Source organism: Equus asinus, chromosome 27 (genome assembly GCF_041296235.1).
Source record: "Equus asinus isolate D_3611 breed Donkey chromosome 27, EquAss-T2T_v2, whole genome shotgun sequence".
NCBI classification, from domain to species: domain Eukaryota; kingdom Metazoa; phylum Chordata; class Mammalia; order Perissodactyla; family Equidae; genus Equus; species Equus asinus.
In genome coordinates this window covers 12,935,658-12,955,371 of record NC_091816.1, presented here as the reverse complement: position 1 = coordinate 12,955,371, position 19,714 = coordinate 12,935,658, and the positions used below count along the sequence as shown (strand labels likewise).

Here is a 19,714-nt window from a genome sequence, read left to right as displayed (position 1 = left end):
ATTTTCTTTTACAAGAGCACAAAAGATGTTACAAAATATTTGTTATAAAAAAAGGCCACTGAATCTGATTAAATGATTACAAACCACTAGCCTATGAAAAGAAATCAGTCTTTCCCATGGCTCTTGCCTTTGCTATTCTCTGCCTGAACCCTGTCCTCCCCCATAATCACACACACATGTGCACCATTCTGATCCTGTGCAAGGCTAGCACCATCTCATTCTTCATCTTTTTTCACAGAGGTCTTCTCAGAGCTCCACCTCTCCCATTACTTTACTAGCTTAGCACATACCTCATTTATTTCTTCCCTCACATTTGATACAATCTGTAATCATTTTTTATTTTGTATATTGTCTATGTTATCCTTTAAAATGTAAGCTCAATGAAGGTGGAGACTAGTCTACCGTGTTCATTACTATATACCCTAGATTTAGCAAAATGACTGGGGCATAGAACAGGAGATCAATTAATACTTGTTGAATAAATGGATTCATGTATAAATACTAAGACTGTAACAAAAATTCCAGAAAGTGTCAACTAGGAAGTACAAAGAAGAGAAAGAAGTTGATAAATGGAAACCCGTAAGTTTAAGCAAATTACTTAAAGATATAAAGAGAACTACTTTACATATATAGGAGAACCCCCCCAAAACTATACAATTTCCAAATAAAAAAGGGGGTAAATACATCACATGATAAATACAATAAAGATAAAATGACACTCAGAACCGATTCAAAAAGTTAAAGACAACCATATGCCAGGTACAAAGGAAATACCTAAAACAAAAGGAGACAGGTATAAAGTAAAAGAATGGACAAAAATATATCAAATTAAACAAAGCCAAGGAGTTAAGATAGTAGTATGAAAGTTAGACTTCAAGTAAAATAACACAAAATATGACAAAAGAGGGATATTTTATAATGATTACAGATACAATCCTTAAACTATGACTTCAAGGGCCAGCCCAGTGGTGTAGTGGCTAAGTTTGTGTGCTCAGCTTTGGCCACCCAGGGTTAGCAGGTTCAGATCCTGGGCGCAGACCTACGCACTGAGCATCAAGCCATACTGTGGTGGCATCCCACTACAAAGTAGAGGAAGACTGTCACAGATGTTAGCTCAGGGCCAACCTTCCTCACCGAAAAAACAAAAACAAAAAACAAAACCACCTTTAAATTCAAGCACATTTATAAACCAAAACTCTGCAGGAAAATATATAAAGCAGTAACTCCAGGAAGTACTGGCAAAATTAACAAAAATATAAATGTAACAGGAGATTTTAATGTTTGCTGACTCACTGCTCATATCAAGTGATTCAAAAACTAGTATGTAAAGGGTGTTCTGACAGATTATATTTTCTTTTAAAACAAAAACACAACAACAAAAGTAAAGTAGATAAACCAATAGCTAGCATAATAAAGAAAAGCCCAAATACAAAAATTTAGAAATAAAAAGGAAAAATGACACAGAAAAAATTAAATAAATTCTAGGGTCATACTCTAGAAAATTATACACTTAAACTTGAAAATTAAAAATGAACGATTTTATTGGAAAATACAAATTACCAAAATTGTTTCACAAGATACAAAACTTAAAGGAGGACATATCAAAGAAGATAGTGAGAATGTTGTCAAAAAAAGAAACAAGCCAGATACACTCTGGGTCATGTATGCTTTCACATCCTCAAGGAATCTAATATTCTCACGAGAAAAGGGAAAGAAAAGGTGGAAAGGAAGGACAGAAAGAAGGAAAGACTGTGCTTTCCTTTATATCAATCCAGCATTACAACCATACCAAACCCTGAGAAATCACACACAAAAAAGAAAACTGACCATACTAAAGCAAAAATCCTTAAATATACATAAAGCCAGAGATGGATTATTATAAGAGTATAAGGATGGTTCAATATTAGGAAATCTAGTAATACATTTCATCACATATTAAATAAGTCAGCAAAACAGAGATCTTAAAAAATGTAAAGATAATTTGCCAATTTACCCTCTCAATATCTTTTTGACTTATATGGCTACTTAATTAATATAAAAAATACATACACACATATCCAATGTGTAAGATGTGCACAAATATTTGCTGCATTTTCAAATATTTAAAAATCCATTTATCAAGTACACATACAAAATGGAATACTAAACAGACACACAGTATTACAGACTATCTGTAATAAAGAGAAAGTAAACTAGAAAAATAAACTTCAAACTATTTACAGAACTTATTTCTAGATGTGTGGGATTTTACTAACAAATATTTATTATTACTGTTGTAATTTTGGGGGAAAAAGAGAAAATCCGCATTTTGGTCTTATCAGACAAATAATAAAGAGATGGGAAGAATTTAAACTAACAAAGGCCATATAAAATGGCAAATAAAAATAGAGGTAATATTAAGGAATATAAATACAGGTAAAAGATACAGAAATAGGAAAAGGCTGAGCAAAATTAAAACAACGGTCTCCACAGAAAGAGCACACAAGGCACAGAAAATTATAGCTTGGTATAACGATTAGTGTGAGGATTACTGCTGAATGCAAAGTGTACTCCTAAAATTTCTCCATGAAATACTATCCAGAAATCGTAGAGTTTCATGCTACTCTTATGGAGCTACTGCAATCTCAACATTTGCCTCAATTTAAACATCTACTTACAGAGCAGATAATAACACTACACTATGCTGCCGTGAGCAAAGCAGACTTCATACTAAAAATCCCCACTAAGAAAGGTTAAGTATGTTGTATGCTGAAGGTACCAAGAAAAATGGTAGAGAAACTAAAACTAGTGGAACACTATATTGGGATGTAGAGAAGGGAGACAGGTGTTGGAATCAGAAAAATTAATAGAATAAGTCATTACAATGCTTCAAGTTGAAAAATCAAAAAATAACAGTAATATAAGCATATCACTTAGCAATATGGGAAAAACCACCAGAAGAATTTAAAACAAAACCATTTAAGTGGTTGCCACAAAAGAAAGGGACTGGAACTACAAAAAGGAAAAGCACATCTGCTTTCTATTGTAAGATCTTCCTTACTATTTGAATATGTAACAGTTGTGATGTTTTTTAATACTGCAAATTTTTTTAAACAGATTAACCATGTCAAGAATAAAGGAATTACTTGTTTGTTTTTTTAAACTTGGAAGGATCTTACAGATGAAGTCTATCCCTATGTTTTTTAAAAGTAAGAAATCAATTTGACAATTATAAAAGTTTACATAAAAGCAAAATTCCAAGTAAAGGAGATTCAAGCAATACAAAAGTTGCTAAGCCAGACTTTTCTTAAATGAGCATCTATCACTACAATGTACAGAAGAAGTTCACTGTTACTTTGTTTACATACAGAAGGTTTATCATATTTGAGAAACGGCAGTACAGAAGGACAGGAAAGTGCTGTAAACTTTTATTTAATTAACAAACATTATTGAGAAGCAACTACATATGAGGTCCTCTCAGTCACGATTTTTACAAAAACACAACACTCTATTTCCTAAAACAAACCATGGTCATCTAAGTACTGTACCTTCAGGTTGACTAAAGTCCTATCTACAAGCACCAAAAACTTAAATATCTACAGCCAGATAACATATAAAAGAAAAACTTCTGGGTATTGTAAAAATTACAAAATCATAATTAAGACATGTATGGGATACCAAAGGGACAAGACATATAAAAGCATTTCTTATACAAAATGATTATTCAATAGAATCTCTTTTATTTAATGCTATCAAGAATAGTCAGTACGACCACCAGACAGGCATAGCAACAGTTTCACTAATGTAATCTAATATTACTATTTTACTCTCTGTACTTCTATATTCTTAGACTATTTTGCTGTGAGTTTGTATCACTTTTGAAATTTTATAATTAAAATGATGCTCAATTCTTCTTTTGCCTTCTTATAAAACTTCAAAATTAATATAAATTTAAAGTAAAATATATTTGCTTAAATGAGAATTTCTATTTATATAACAAATTTCTCATGACTAGATCCTTGTTTAATTACTATTTTACATGACAAATACTGATGAAATATTTTTAAACTAACATCCAAAATACAATTTTCACACATTTAGTAGAAGACTCAACATATACCTTAGCATCCAACACCACAGTTGCAAGAAAAAAGTAATCTCCCTCCTTATCCAATTTGATAGTCAAAAGATTCATAAGTTAAGAGAATATCAATCACCAACAAAAGTTTATTCTTTTTCCCACCTACATCAAGCTTTCATATCAAGATATTAAGTAATATTTGTAAAATAATAGAAATAAAGAAATAAAACTCATGCTTGCTATAGTTGAGCTAGAAGCATAAAACATCATGAACTGCTATACCAAAAATACAAGTACACTTAACCTAAAATCTTTCAAATTACACATTTCAAAAAAAATTGCATTCCGAGAAAGATCTTAGATGGAGGAGTTATTAACACTACAACATAAAGCTAAAAAAGTAATATTATAAAATTTAAATTACAATTTTGTCACTCTAAATTTGCAACATACTTGCAAACTAAAGAAAGTACCTATAGAGAAAGGCTTACCTTCATCCACAGAAAATTGACAGCTCTTATCGTTGAAGAAAAGAATTTTCTTCTTATCAGGACGATTTACAAATAGTATCTGGTCCCCTAAAGCCTTAAAGAAAAAGAAAGTTTTCAGTTAACTCCAAATTACTCACCCTCTGAAAAGTTTTTTTACAACAAAAAACTCCTATTTCTCTTAACCCTCAGTATACCATTAAGGTCCACTACACCCAATTTTAGTTCTTGAGCTTCATTCCTGAGCAGTTCCATTTTTAAAGATTGGTACTTCAAGATTTCTATTCTTAGAGGTCTTACAAAGTATAAAAAGAAAATTATTTTTAAAAATAAAATAAAATTCAACCTATGTTGCAATTATGGTCTGGGTCCAATGGACCTTTTTATTAATCTAAGAAAAACTGTGGGATCTTAGTGTTCTTACTTTTCCTCTACCTTGAAATATATTGCCTGCACATTGCTTACTGAGCCATGCTGTGGCAGGCCTCTCACATATACAGTGGAGGAAGATGGGCAAAGATGTTAGTTCAAGATGAATCTTCCTCAGGAAAAGGAGGAGAATTAGTGGCAGATGTTAGCTCAGGGCTAATTTTCTTCAAAAAATAAGAAAAGACAAGAAAAACAAAAAAGAAAAAAAATAAAAGCCATGTACAAAAAACCTACAGCAAACATCATATTCAATGGTAAAATACTGAAAGCTTTTCCTCTAAGATCAGGAACAAAACAAGGATGCCCATTTTTGCCACTTCTATTCAACAGAGTACTGGAAATTCTAGCCAGAGCAATTAGGCAAGAAAAAGAAATAAAAGGCATCCAAATTGAAAAAAATAAAATTATCTCTGTTCACAGATGATATGATCTTCTAAGTAGAAAACCCTAAAGAATGCACCAAAAAACTTATTACAGGCCAGAATGGAGTGGCACAATATATTCAAAGTGATGGAAACAAAGAAAAAGAAAATTCCCAACAAAGAATACTCTACCTGGCAAAGCTGTCATTTAAAATTGAAGGAGAGATAAAGAGTTTTCCAGACAAGCAAAAGCTAAAGGAGTTCATCACCACTAAACTGGCCTTACAAAAACTGTTAAAGAGACTTCTTTAAGCTGAAACAAAAGGGTGCTAATTAGAACAAGAAAACATAAAAGTATAAATCTCATTAGGAAAAGTAAACACACAGTAAAGGTAGTGCGTTAATTAGTTTTAAAGCTAGTATAAAGGTTAAAAGACAAAAGTAGTAAAAATAACTATAACTACAAAAATTAGTTAAGAGATACAACACAAGATAAAAAACGTAAAGTGTAACATTAAAACATATAACATGAGAGGAAGGAAGAAAAATATACAGGTTTAGAATGCATTCAAACTTAAGTCACCAACTTAAAATAGACTGTTAGAAAAAGTTGTTATATATAAACATCATGGTAACCACAAAGCAAAAACCTACAGTAAATACACAAAAGATAAAGAGAAAGGCATCTACGCATACCACTAAAGAAAGTCATCAAACCACAAAAGAAGAGAGTAAGAGAAAAAGATGTGAACAGAGGAACTACAACAGCCAGAAAACATTAAACAAAATGGCAATAAGTACATATCTATCAATAATTACTTCAAATATAAATAAACTAAATTCTCTAATTGAAAGACACAGAGGACTGAATGGATTTAAAAACAAAATCCATCTATGCTGCCTAGAAAAGACTCACTTTATATGTAAGGACACAGACTGAAAGTAAAGGGGTGAAAAAAGATAATCCATACGAACGCAAACCTAAAGAGAGCTGGAGTAGCTATACTTAGACAACAAAGACTGTAATGTGAGACAAAGAAAGGCATTACATACTGATAGAGGGGTCAATCCAACAAGAGAATATAGATTTATAATATTTGTGCACTCAACAAAGGAGCAAATAAATATATAAAGCAAATATTAACAGACCTAAAGGGAGAAATAGCAATACAATAATACCAAAGAGCTTTAATACCCCACTTTCACCAATGGACATATCATCCAGACAGAAAATAAGGAAACATCAGCCTTAAATGACAAATTAGACCAGATGGACTTAATAGATATATACAGAACATTCCATCCAAAAGCAATAGAATACACATTCATCTCAAGCACATATGCAACATTCTCCAGGATAGATCACATATTAGATCATAAAACAAGTCTTAACAAATTTAAGAAGAGTGAAATCATATCAAGCATCTTTTCTGATCACAATGGTATGAAACCACAAATCAACTATAAAAAGAAAATGGGAAATTCACAAATATGTGGAGATGAAACAACACCCTACTGAACAACCAACAGGTCAAAGAAGAAATCAAAACATACCTTGAGACAAATGAAAATGGACATACAACATACCAAAATTTATGGCATGCAGCAAAAGCAGTTCTAAGAGGGAAGTTGATAGCTGTAAGTGCCTATATCATAAAACAAGAAAATCTCAAACAACCTAACTTTACACCTAAAGGAATTAGAAAAAGAACAAACAAAGCCCAAAGTTAGGAGAAGGAAGGAAATAACAAAGATCAGAGCAAAAATAAATGAAATATAGAGTAAAAATACAAGAGAAAAGATGAATGAGACTAAGAGGTGATTCTCTGAAAAGACAAACAAAACTGAAAAACCTTCAGCTAGATTCACCAAGAAAAAAAGAGAAAACTCAAATAAAATCAGAAATAAAAGAGGAGACTTTACAACTGATACCAGAGAAATACAAAGAATCATAGGATAATACTATGAACAATTATACACCAAAAATTGGACAATCTAGAAGAAATCGATAAATTCCTAGAAACATAATACCTCCCAAGAATGAATCATAAAGAAATAGAAAACCTGAACAGACTATTTACTAATAAGAAGACTGAATCAGTAACCAAAAACTTCCCAAGAAAAACGTTCAAGACTAGATGACTTCACTGGTAAATGCTACCAAATATTCAAAGAATTAATACCAATTCTTCTCCAAGTCTTCCCAAAAAAGAGGAAACACTTCCAGACTCATTTTACAAGTCCAGCATTACCCTGACATCAAAACCAGACAAAGATGCCACAAGAAAAGAAAATGACAGGCCAACATCCCTGATAAACATAGGTACAAAAATCCTAACAAAATATTAGCAAACCAAATTCAATAACATATTAAAAGGATCCTACACCATGATCAAGTGGAATTTATTCCAGGGATGCAAGGATAGTTCAACATCCACAAATCAATGTGATATAACACATTAACAAAATCAAAGATAAAAGTCATGTGATCATCTCAATAGATGCAAAAAAAGCTTTTGACAAAAATTCAACATCCACTTATGATAAAAACTCTCAACCAAGTGGATACAGAGGGAATGTACCTCAACATAATAAAGGCCATATATGACAAACCCACAGCTAACATCATATTCATTGGTGAGAAACTGAAAGTTTCTCCTCTAAAATCACTAATAAGGATGCTTGGTCTTGTCACTTTTATTGAACATAGTACTGGAAGTCTTAACCACAGAAATTAGGCAGAAAAAAGAAATAAAAAGCATCCAAAGTGGAAAGTAAGAAGCAAAACTGTCTTTATTTGCAGATGACATATTATATGTAGAAAACCCTAAAGACTTCACTAAAAAACTGTTAGAACTAATCAATGAATTCAGTAATGTTGCAGGATACAAAATCAATATAAAAAAATCTGTTGTGCTTCTATACACTAATAATGGTCAGAAAAAGATATTAAGAAAACAATCCCATTTACAATTACATCAAAAATAAAACACTTAGGAATAAATTTAACCAAGGAAGTGAAAGACCTACACACAAAAATTTTAAGACAGTGATGAAAGACTGTGGAGATACAAATAAATGGTAAGATTTTCTGTGCTCACAGATTGAAAGATGAGTACTGTTAAAATGTTCATACTACCCAAATCAATCTGGAGATTCAATGCAATCCTTATCAAAATCCCAATGGCATTTTTCAATAGAAATAGAAAAAAATATCCTAAAATTTGTATGGAACCACAAAAGACCCTGAATAGCCAAAGCAATCTTGAAAAAGAACAAGGATGAAGGTATCATGCTCCCTGATTTCAAACTCTATTACAAAGCTACAGTAATCAAAATAGTAAGGTACTGGCATAAAAACAGACACATAGATCAATGGAACAGAACAGAGAGCCCAGAAATAAACCCATGCACATATAGTCAACTAACTCATGAAAAGAGAGCCAAGAATATACAATGGGGAAAGAATGGTCTCCTGAGTAAATGGTGCTCGGAAAACCGGACAGCCAAAAGCAATGGAATGAAACTGGACAACTATCTTACACTATACACAAAAATTAATCCAAAATGGATTAAAGACTTGAATGGAAGACCTGAAAACATAAAACTCCTGGAAGAAAACATAGGCATAAGCTCCTTGACATCTGTCTTGTCAATGATTTGTTGGATTGGACATCAAAAGCAAAAGCAAAAATAAACAAGTGGGACTACATCAAACTAAAAAGCTTCTGCACAGCAAAGTAAACCATCAACAAAATGAAAAGATAACCTACTGAATGGGAGAAAATATTTGCAAATCATTTATCTGATAAGGGATTTATACTCAAAATATATAAAGAACTCATGGAACTCAATAGCAAAAAAACCAACAATCCAATTAAAAAATGGGGACAGAATCTGAATAGATATTTCTTCAAAGAAGACATGTAGATGGCCAACGTGTACATGAAAAGATGCTTAACATCATTACCGTTCAGGGAAATGCAAATCAAAATCACAATGAGATACCACCTCACACCTGTTAGAATGGCTATTATCAAAAAGACAAGAAGTAAACAAGTGTTGGTGAGGATGTGGTGAAAAGGGAATCCTTGTGCACTGTTGGTGGAAATGTAAATTGGTAGAGACACTATGGAGGTTCCGTAAAAAAATTAAAAATAGAACTACCATAAAATCCAGCAATCCAACTTCTGATTACAGTAGTCCCCCTTGTCCACGGGGGATTCAGGACCCCCCAGTGGATGCCCGAAACCATGGATAGTACCAAACCATATATATATACACTATGTTTTTCCCTATACAAACATGTCTATGATACAGTTTAATTTACAAATTAGGCACAATATTAACAATAACTAGTAACAAAACAAAATAATTATAACAATATACTGTAATAAAAATTATGTGAATGTGGTCTCTCTCAAAATATTGTACTGTACACACTCTTCTTGTGATGATGTGCAATAATAAAATGCCTACATGATAGGATAAAGTGAGGTCAATGACACAGGCATTGTGACATAGCCTTAGGTTACTACTGACCCTCTAACAATCCGTCAGAAGAAGCATGGCCAAGACACTGTCAATGGCTGGATGTCAGGAACAGACAATGTCAATGGATGGGAATCCAACAAAGGGATGAATCACACCCAGGCACGATGGGGAAAGATTTCATCATACTACTCAGAATGGCATATAGTTAAAATCTACAAATTGCTTATTTCTGGAATTTTCCATTTAATATTTTCAGATCATGGTTGACCACAGGTAACTGAAACCACGGAAAGTGAAACCACAGATTGGGGGAGGGTACTACTGCATTTATCCAAAGAAAATGAAAACACTAACTCAGAAAGATATATACACCCCCATGTTCACTGCCACATTATTTACAACAGCCAAGATATGGTAGTAACTTAAGTGTCCAGTGATGGATGCATGGATAAAGAAAATGTGACATGACCAATAAGCATATGAAAAGATGCTCAACATCACTAATCATTAGGGAAATGCAAATCAAAATTACAATTAGATACCACCTCATACCCATTAGGATGGCAACTATGAAAAAAACAGATAAGTACTGGAAAGCACCTGGAGAAATCTGAACTATTCTGCACTATTAGTGGGAATGTAAAATGGTAAAGCTGCTGTGGAAAACAGTATGATGGTTCCTCAAAAAATTTAAAATAGAATTACCATATGACCCAGCAATTCTACTTCCAGGTATATATCCTACAGAATTGAGATCAGAGATTCAAAGAGATATTTGGTACACTTATATTCATAACAGCATTACTCACAATAGCTAAATCACGGAAGCAACTGAATGGATAAGCAAAATGTGGTATATAAACACAATAGAACATTATTCAACCTTAAAAGGAAGGAAGCATTCTGATAGATGCTGCAACATGGATGAACCCTGAGGACATTCAGCTAAGTGCAATAAGCCAATCACAAAAAGACAACAGTGCATTATTCTACGTCTATGAGGTACTCAGAGTAGTCAAAATTACAGAAAGCAGAATGGTGGATGCCAGGGACTGGGGCAGTGGGGAAAGGCGAGTTGTTGTTTAATGGATGTAGTTTCAGTTTTGCAAAATGTAAAAGTTCTAGAGATCTTTTGCACAATAATGTGGATATACTCCACTACTGAACTGTACACTCAAAAATGGTTAAGATGTTAAATTCATGTGTTTTTTACTATAAATTTTTTAAAAAATTAATTAACAAAAACAACCCTAGAAGTAGCAGATTCAATACACCACCTTAAAATTAAACCATATTACAAATGCAGACTGGACTAATAAGACTATATTGGCAGTCAATTATTAGAAAACCCCAAATAACAATTACTGAGGGATGAGTAATCTGGAACAGGCACTGGTTTTTCTCATTTTTTTTCTTTTCTTGCTTTTGCACGGTCCTTTTTTCCCCCTTGCCAGCACTATACTGTACATTTCTTCAAAGTACTATTGGGTCAACAAAATGAACACATGAAGTAATAGTTATCTTCCATCTCCACCAAGAACTGAAGAAAGGAAGCAACACAGAAGGGATTTAACTGAATTATGCCAAAGACCTTGAGAAATTACTTAGGATAGAACACACTTCAAATTTTTAAGGACAGAATAAAAAATCTGGGTTTCAAACAATTTAGAAATGATCCTGCCTAAAAATGAAACAGACTGTGTGCTTTTCATGACCTCTTCAGCTCTAACCCTTAGGGAACAGAGCATCACTGAAAGTAGGGTGCCAAAGTGACTTTACATCCAAAACTATTTAAAATAGAATAAGCAATTATCAATTTACGTCACTGTTCTACTTTAGAATGTAGCGAAAAACCTACTACACAGTAACAATACCTACCCCTATCAAAATGGAAAAAAAGAATGGAGCAGGAAACATAACTAGCACTCTGAACTCTTAAGCTAGGCTTCAGTGTTCTACCTTTCGACATGCTATAAAATGCATAATTTATCAACTTTGGTCACACAATATTTGCAACATTTGTGGAGGTTAAGTTTAGACACTTTTAAATTAAAAATCTTCCTGCTTCTGATAATGGCCAAGTAGCTCTTAAGGGACCAACCCTCCCACCAAAAACTACTATAAAGTTTGGACAAGACATTTTAAAAAGAGCAAAACAGCTAAAAGGATAAAAAAGATGTGTCATATGCCACCCACTACAGAAAAGACAAAGTTTGGAGTTTGAGTCTAGCCAAGGTAACTGCCCAGTTAAAACAAACTTTTTAAAAAGAAACAATCTTCGGAGGAATATAAGAGTCCTGAGTCTTTACACATATAATTCACAATGTTCAAGACTCAACAGAAGTTTATTTTATAGATGAAGAAACATGAAAACATGATCCATACTCAAGAGACGAGGAGAGTCAGTGCAAACCAGCCCCAAGATGACCTAGCTGTTGAAACTAGAAGAGGAGGATTTTAAAGCAGCTACAAGAAATTACACTCAAGGGTGTAATGGAAAATATGCTTGTAATGAATGAAAACAAAAAAATCTCAGTAAAGAAACAGCAACCATAAGAAAGAATAAAAAGTCTAGTACTGAAAAAGAATCTCTAAGACAAAAAATTCAATTGGGCTTAACAACAAATTGGCGGTAAAGAAGAAAAGTCAGTGGACTTGACAACAGATGCAAGAAAAAAACAAGTCTGGGAGCTAGCCCGATGGCACAGCGGTTAAGTTCACATGTTCCGCTTCTCGGCAGCCCAGGGTTCACCAGTTTGGATCCCGGATGCAGACATGGTACCACTTGGCAAAAGCCATGCTGTGGTAGGCATCCCACATATAAAGTAGAGGAAGATGGGCACGGATGTTAGCTCAGGGCCAGTCTTCCTCAGCAAAAAGAGAAAGATTGGGAGTAGTTAGCTCAGGGCTAATCTTCCTCAAAAAAAAAAAAGGTGAAAAAAATAAACAGCGCCTCAGTGACCTATGGGACAATACCAAAATGTCTAACGTGTAATTGGATTACCAATAAGTAGGGGAGAGAAGGGAACAAGTCTTCCACAGGTAGCAAAAAGAATTAACCTGCTTACAGGTTAGCATCAATTATTAGCAATTGTGAAGAGAGACTAGCAGCCTTTCCAAGTGAGTTCCAAATTTAAACTGAAAATGTAATCTTTATGACTTTTATTGATAGCCCCTTTAGGAATTCAAAACAGCCAGGCTATTAGTCAATGCTTTTCTGTTTTAATGCCTCTGGTTCCTCAGATTAGCAATGTCTACTAGCATTGTTGAAATAGCTCTTATACACAAACATAACAACTTATGAGAAAAACACTAATATGACAAAAACTTTCCAGAAATATTCTGAAGAATCAAACAATCATACACACCACCACCACAAAAGGGAGCTGTCAAGGGGCTGGCCCAGTGGCATAGTAGTTAAGTCTGCGCACTCCACTTTGGTGGAGTGGGGTTCACTGGTGTGGATTCTGGGCGCAGACCTATGCACCACTCAACAAGCTATGTTGTGGCAGGGTCCCACATACAAATTAGAGGAACAGTGCCACACATGTTAGCTCAGTGACAATCTTCCTCAAATGAAAAGAGGCAGATTGGCAATAGATGTTAGCTCACGGTCAATTTTCCTCAACAAAAAAAAAAGGCGGGGGGGCTGTCACAGTTACACAAAAATGGCTACACTCTGTAGCACAAGACACAAATTTCAAATCTTCAACTGGCTCACCACTACCCCAAATATGTATGATAGAAGCTTTAAAAATAAAAAATTTAAAAGGTCTTGCTATGTTTTAAAACCAAGAAGACATTATTAACTCAAATTATACTAAGGCATAGAAAGAAAAGAAAGGTTACCTTGACGGCTTTCTGGGAATTGGGCAGTCCTTCCTCTATGTCTTCTAACAGAATTCCTCCTAAGCCTCGCTGGTCATGCTTATCTAAGAGCCTAAGTAGGGCCTTCTTATCTTTCAAGTTGTACTTGGGCTTGAAGGCATACTTCCCATCTATTACTTCAATTTTGGGATTATTGACTAATGCCTGTAACAGTGACACAATTTGAATATATTAACAAAAGGAAATCTCATATGTACATTCTTAAATTCCACTAATTATTTAAAAAATAACAATACCCAATACAGTGGTAAAAGTATCTTGTGAATATCAACCAGCAGATCCTGGACATCCAGGATAGACATCAGCATGATGCTCACTTTTTATAAAAGAAACTGCTTATTATTTACAGAAATTCTTTGGATGAGAAGGAAACTATTTTATCACAATTGCTTTGAAGAAAGCTGTATCCATATTCTTTTTAAAGACAAAAAAGGTAAGAATCAATAAAACACCTATTAAAATTAATAGACAAAGTAAACTAGGTATTGCTTATCCCACCCTCAAAGTATAGTTTACTGCATAGCGGCATTATAATGTGAGAAACATTACCCCAGGATGAAACATATCAATAGTCAGTCTGCCCCATCTGCTATCAAATGGTACTAGCAGCTGTGGAAAGAACTGAAAAGGATGAGACTAGTGCATATGAGAAATTTACCTATAACGTCAGCTTGAGAATGAAAGTGACTAGGAATGCAGGAATTACTGAATGTAATCATGCTCCTAGTCAGTTCTGTTGTAAAGCTAATATCAGAAGGAAAGCTCTTCAAGAAAGAGCAACCCTATTTATTTTCTTCTGCTGCTGCCAGCCTGACTCTGAAGGGAGAAAGAAAAGACACACGGAAAGAAGAAAGGAGGAGGAAGAGTCTAGTATTAAAAATAATCCTTAACTAATGTCTGTAGTCTATCAAATTCCAAGATTAGGTAAAGCAACAAAATTTAAATGTGGATTACCACTATCTATAAAATAATCAGCTACAATGATAATGACTAACTGGTTTGTTTTATATTATGAAAATCACGAACAGTATTTTGCTTGGTAAAATAAATGAACTGAATTCTATTTTAGAAATTTTACATTTGGTCTTTAGAACAGCACTGGTCCTAGAAAGTAGTCTTCTTAATTGTCATTTGATACTTAGAAAAGCTGCAAATAGCTGCATTTGTAAAATGCTATTTGTTTCCAAATTAGTATGGTCACTGATTGTTTTGGGATTTCTTTTCTTCCAGTGTTGTGTGTACATACATGATGTTAATGATTATTTTTCCAAGTAACCTGCTAAAGGCAGTAACATCACCATCAAATCATAACAGTAATAATAGTGTAACAAATATCTTGCTTAACAAATATCTTGCTTGCCATCCCTACAATACCTCATGCTTTAAATGTCCTAAAACATATATAAAAACAATAACATGGGCCAACCCAGTGGCACAGTGGTTAAGTTCACACGTTCCACTTTGGTGGCCTGGGGCTCACTGATTCGGATCCCGGGTGCGGACATGGCACCACTTGCCAAGCCATGCTGTGGTAGGCATCCCACATATAAAGTAGAGGAAGATGGGCAAGGATGTTAGATCAGGGCCAGTCTTCCTCAGCAAAAAAAAAGGGGAGGAGTTGCAGCAGATGTTAACTCAGGGCTAATCTTCCTCAAAAAAAAAAAAAACAAAGAAAGAAAAACAACACAACACGCCAACACACATATTCTAAATTTAGCAATTCAAAAAAAGCATCAATTATTCTGTAAAATCTTAAAAGGAACTGGTACAATGACTGAATTCTTTACTTTTTTTTAAGATTTTATTTTTCCTTTTTCTCGCCAAAGCTCCATGGTATATAATTGTATATTTTTAGTTGTGGGTCCTTCTAGTTGTGGTATGTGGGATGTGGGATGCCGCCTCAGCATGGCTTGATGAGCAGTGCCATGTCCATGCCTAGGATTCGAACTGGTGAAACCCTGGGCCGCCGAAGCAGAGCGCGCGAACTTAACCACTTGGCCACAGGGCCGGCCCCTTCTTTACAATTTTTATGCTAAAGTCTTCGATATTTTTAAATGGATACATAAGATTATAGAAAAACCAACAAATCAAACAACCTTAAAATGTGTATGTTTAAAAAACAAAGACCCTATACTAATTCTTTTAAAAAAAAGTAAAAATTAGATTTCAATATATTAAATACCCTAGTTATGGCAAAATATTTCATGGTAATCAACTTTTTTTTTTTAACAATATTTTAAGCCTACTCTTACCTCAGTCATTAGCCATTGTTTCTGCTTGAGTCCAATATCTAAATGTTGTGTTTCATCCAAAATTTCTTCTAAAGTTAGAGGATGCGTATCTCCTCGCTGATGCCGTGTCTATTGAGGGAAGGAACTTTTATTAGAGACAGTTACAAAATGCCAGATGCATTAAATAATAGTTACAGGTAGATGAATCTTTTCAGGAATGTAGAACATGTATTATTTGAGGGAGTACAATTACAGTGATGAAGAGAATGGACTATAAATCAGACACAAGAACAGCATTAAAACTCAGCTCTATAAAATTACATGACAAACTGAGAAAAAATATTTGAACTCACATCACAAAAAGCTAATCTTCCTAATATTTTAACAGCTCCAAAAACCTAACAGGAAAATGACCCAGAGGCAGAAACAGACAAATCACAGAAAAAGAAATGCAAATGACCTTAAACACATGAAAAGATACTGAACTCCCACACCAAGATATTTACCTATTACACTGGCAAAAATTCATTATGTTTAATGACTCTCTTGGTAAAACTGTAAGGAAACAGGCCCTCTCACACATTGTTGGTAAAAACGCAAATTAATACAACTTGTAGGGACAGCAATTTGGCAATATATATGCATTTGAACCCCTTGACCCAATAATCCCACTTCTAGGAATTTACCTACAGATATACCAGCACAACAGAGAAAAGTGACAAGGTCACTGTGGCATTGTTTGTAAACGGAAAATATCAGAAACAACCCAAGTGGCCATCAATAGAGGACTGAGTGAATAAAGTGCAGCACATCTACACTACCATCAGATATTAAAGAAGAAAATGCAGATGCTCTCTATGTGCTGATTTGGAAACATGTCCAGGACAAATTAAGTTAAAAAACCTCTCTAGACACCAAATGCTGATGAGGATGTGGAACAACAGCAACTCTCATTCACTGCTGGTGAGAATGCAAAATGGTACAGCTGCTTTGGAAGACAGTTTGGCAGTTTCTTGTAAAATTAAACATATTCTTACCATAGGATCCAGCAACTGTGCTCCTTAGTATCTATCCAAAGGAACTGAAAACTTATGTTCACACAAAAACCTGCACATCTTATAGTAGCTTTATTCCTAACTGCCAAAACTTGGAAGCAAACAAGATATCCTTTAGTAGGTGAATGGATAAATGGTGGTACATTCAGACAATGGAATATTATTCAGTGCTAAAAAGAAGTGAACTATCAAGTCATAAAAAGACATGGAAGAACCTTCAATGCCTATTACTATATGAAAGAAGCCAATCTGAGAAGGCTACATACCAACCATATGACATTGCGGAAAAGGCAAAACAATGGCAACAGTAAACAATTCGGCGGTTTCCACGGGTTAAGTGGGAGAGAGGGACGAAGAGGCAGAGCATAAAGGATTTTAGGGCAGTGAAACTATTCTGCATGATACTACAATGATGGACACATTCATTATACATTTGCCAAAACCTACAGAATGGACAACACCCAGAGTGAATCCTAATGTAAGCTATGGACTTTGGGTGATAATGTCAAGGTAGACTCAAAGATTTTAACAAATGTACCACTATGGTACAGGATGTCCATAGCGTAGGAGGTCGAGGTAGGGATACATGGGAACTCTGTCCTTTCCCCTCAGTTATGCTGTGAACCTAAAACTGTTCTAAAAAATAAAATCAAGTAAAAAATAACTTAAATATGTATACAATGGAATACTATTTAGCCATATAAAAGAAGGAAATCCTGCCATATGCAACAACATGGATAGACCTTCACGGCATTATTCTAAGTGAAATAAGTCAGACAGAGAAAGACAAACACTGAATGAACTCACTTATATGTGGAATTCAAAAAAAAAACCCTGAATTTTCAGATACAGAGAACAGATTGGTGGTTGCCAGAGGTGAGGGGTAACGGATGGGTAAAACGGGTAAAGGTGGTCAAAAGGTGGACAAACTTCTAATTATAAGATAAATGAGTCCTGGCGATGTAATGTACAGCACGGTAACTAAGCTTAACAATGCTGTATTGTATTTTATATATATATATATAAATCAAATCATGTTGTACACCTAAAACAAACAAAATGCTACATGTTATTTATATCACAATTTAAAAAAAAACAAAAGTAAATGTAAAAAAAAGCGTATGTTAAAAAACATGAGATGATGATGTTAACTAAATCTACTATGGTAATCACTTCACAATATATGTAAATCAAACCATCATGCTGTATACCTTAAACTTACATAGCAATGCATGTGAAGTATTTCTCAATAAAAATGCAAAAAAAAGACAATGCTGAATAATGGTGAAAATACTGCAATACATTTACTTTTGAAATGAGAGAGTATGTAAACATGCCTAAATTCATACCTAGTCTATTGTAGGTTCATGTTGTTTTAAATAACATATGTCTCTTTAAAATTCATCTGCATGCTTGTTTCATTAAATAAAAGAGTTACTCATATTCAATTCTTTCTTCATGTACTTTCTCCATTACATCTGTAAGTTATGCTCAATAAAAAGGAAATAAGTGCAATAAAATATTCTCTTAAAAAACATATGTAGCGTGAAACGTTTTATATAGAAAGGGACAGAAATAAGAAGATACATTTGTACCTTGTTTCTGTATAAAGAAGCACTAGAAACAGTCACAAAAAACTAATAGAAGAGATTACCTATAGAAGCAAGGCAGGGAAGAAAATAAGTAAAATTAGAGGTAAGAACAAAACTTGCTCATTTACACCTTTGGATACTGTTTTTTATATGAAGAGATATATTACTTATTCTAAACCAGACACAATTAAATTTATAACAAAAAATATTCCAGGCTCTAAGCTCCATCACAGTTGGGCAGGTTACTGAACCTCACTGGGCTTCCATCAGGCCACTGCCAAACTACAACGATTTTTCAGAAGGTATGTTTGGAAAGCAGATAAAGACATAAAGCCTAACGCATACCACATAAGAACCACCTATTGAGCATTCGCTATTTGCTGTTAATTCATTCAAATATTTAGTGATAACTCCTATGTGCCAAAAGAACTGCCATGAGACATACAATGAAATGCAAACTACTGCCTCTCAAGGGCTCCCAATACAGGGCTGGAACCCTAGGGTTCCATAAGACGTCACTAGGGATATCACAAGACATTGTGTTTTTGAAAAAAAAAATCATCATTTTTTCAAATGCATGCGCCATGCAATGTGAGTGCTCATAGTGACAGGCAACTACTGAGCAGCCATGCTAACGACTTCATTAGAAGTCTTTTAGAACCATGTGGCAAGTAGGGCTATGTTCATTTGGCTGAGCCCACCACCAGTTTTTGGTGAAATAGGGAGATGCCAATGACAATTGGTAAGCTTTCTGTTGCACAAACGGGAGTACAGTAGGCTGACAAGGTCAGCAACTCTCTTCCAAATTACCTCCCCCAACCTCCCCTTGGACAGTGCCATCTGACTTACAAGAGCAATAAGCTCTGCTGGTGTAATAGGAAATCAGAGGGAAATGTTCATTCTAAACAAGGAATTTTTACACACCAGGACTCAACTGCCCCCTGCTGCTTTGCTGTTGTAAATGTTTCAAAACATGGATCATGTAGAAATAAAAGTAAAATATTTTGGGGAAGTGTTTGTATTTTTTGTGACGTTCTCAGTAATTATTCCCTGTGGTTTTCTAATTTACTAGCATTGTTTTATAAACATGTCTGATAGTCCAGTGTGATGATTTT

At 34.2% G+C, this 19,714-nt stretch overlaps 1 protein-coding gene across 1 annotated transcript in view; it reads right to left on the bottom strand.

Annotated features, from left to right (window-relative positions):
• The window catches only part of GTF2E2 (general transcription factor IIE subunit 2), a 76,380-nt gene that overhangs the window by 21,227 nt on the left and 35,439 nt on the right, over positions 1–19,714 (bottom strand). The window contains exons 4-6 of the mRNA XM_044760552.2: positions 15,974–16,081; positions 13,683–13,865; positions 4,552–4,645 (exon numbers count right to left, since the gene is read on the bottom strand). Coding sequence (XP_044616487.1) covers positions 4,552–4,645; positions 13,683–13,865; positions 15,974–16,081 — 385 coding nt within the window. The remainder of the gene's footprint in view (positions 1–4,551; positions 4,646–13,682; positions 13,866–15,973; positions 16,082–19,714) is intronic.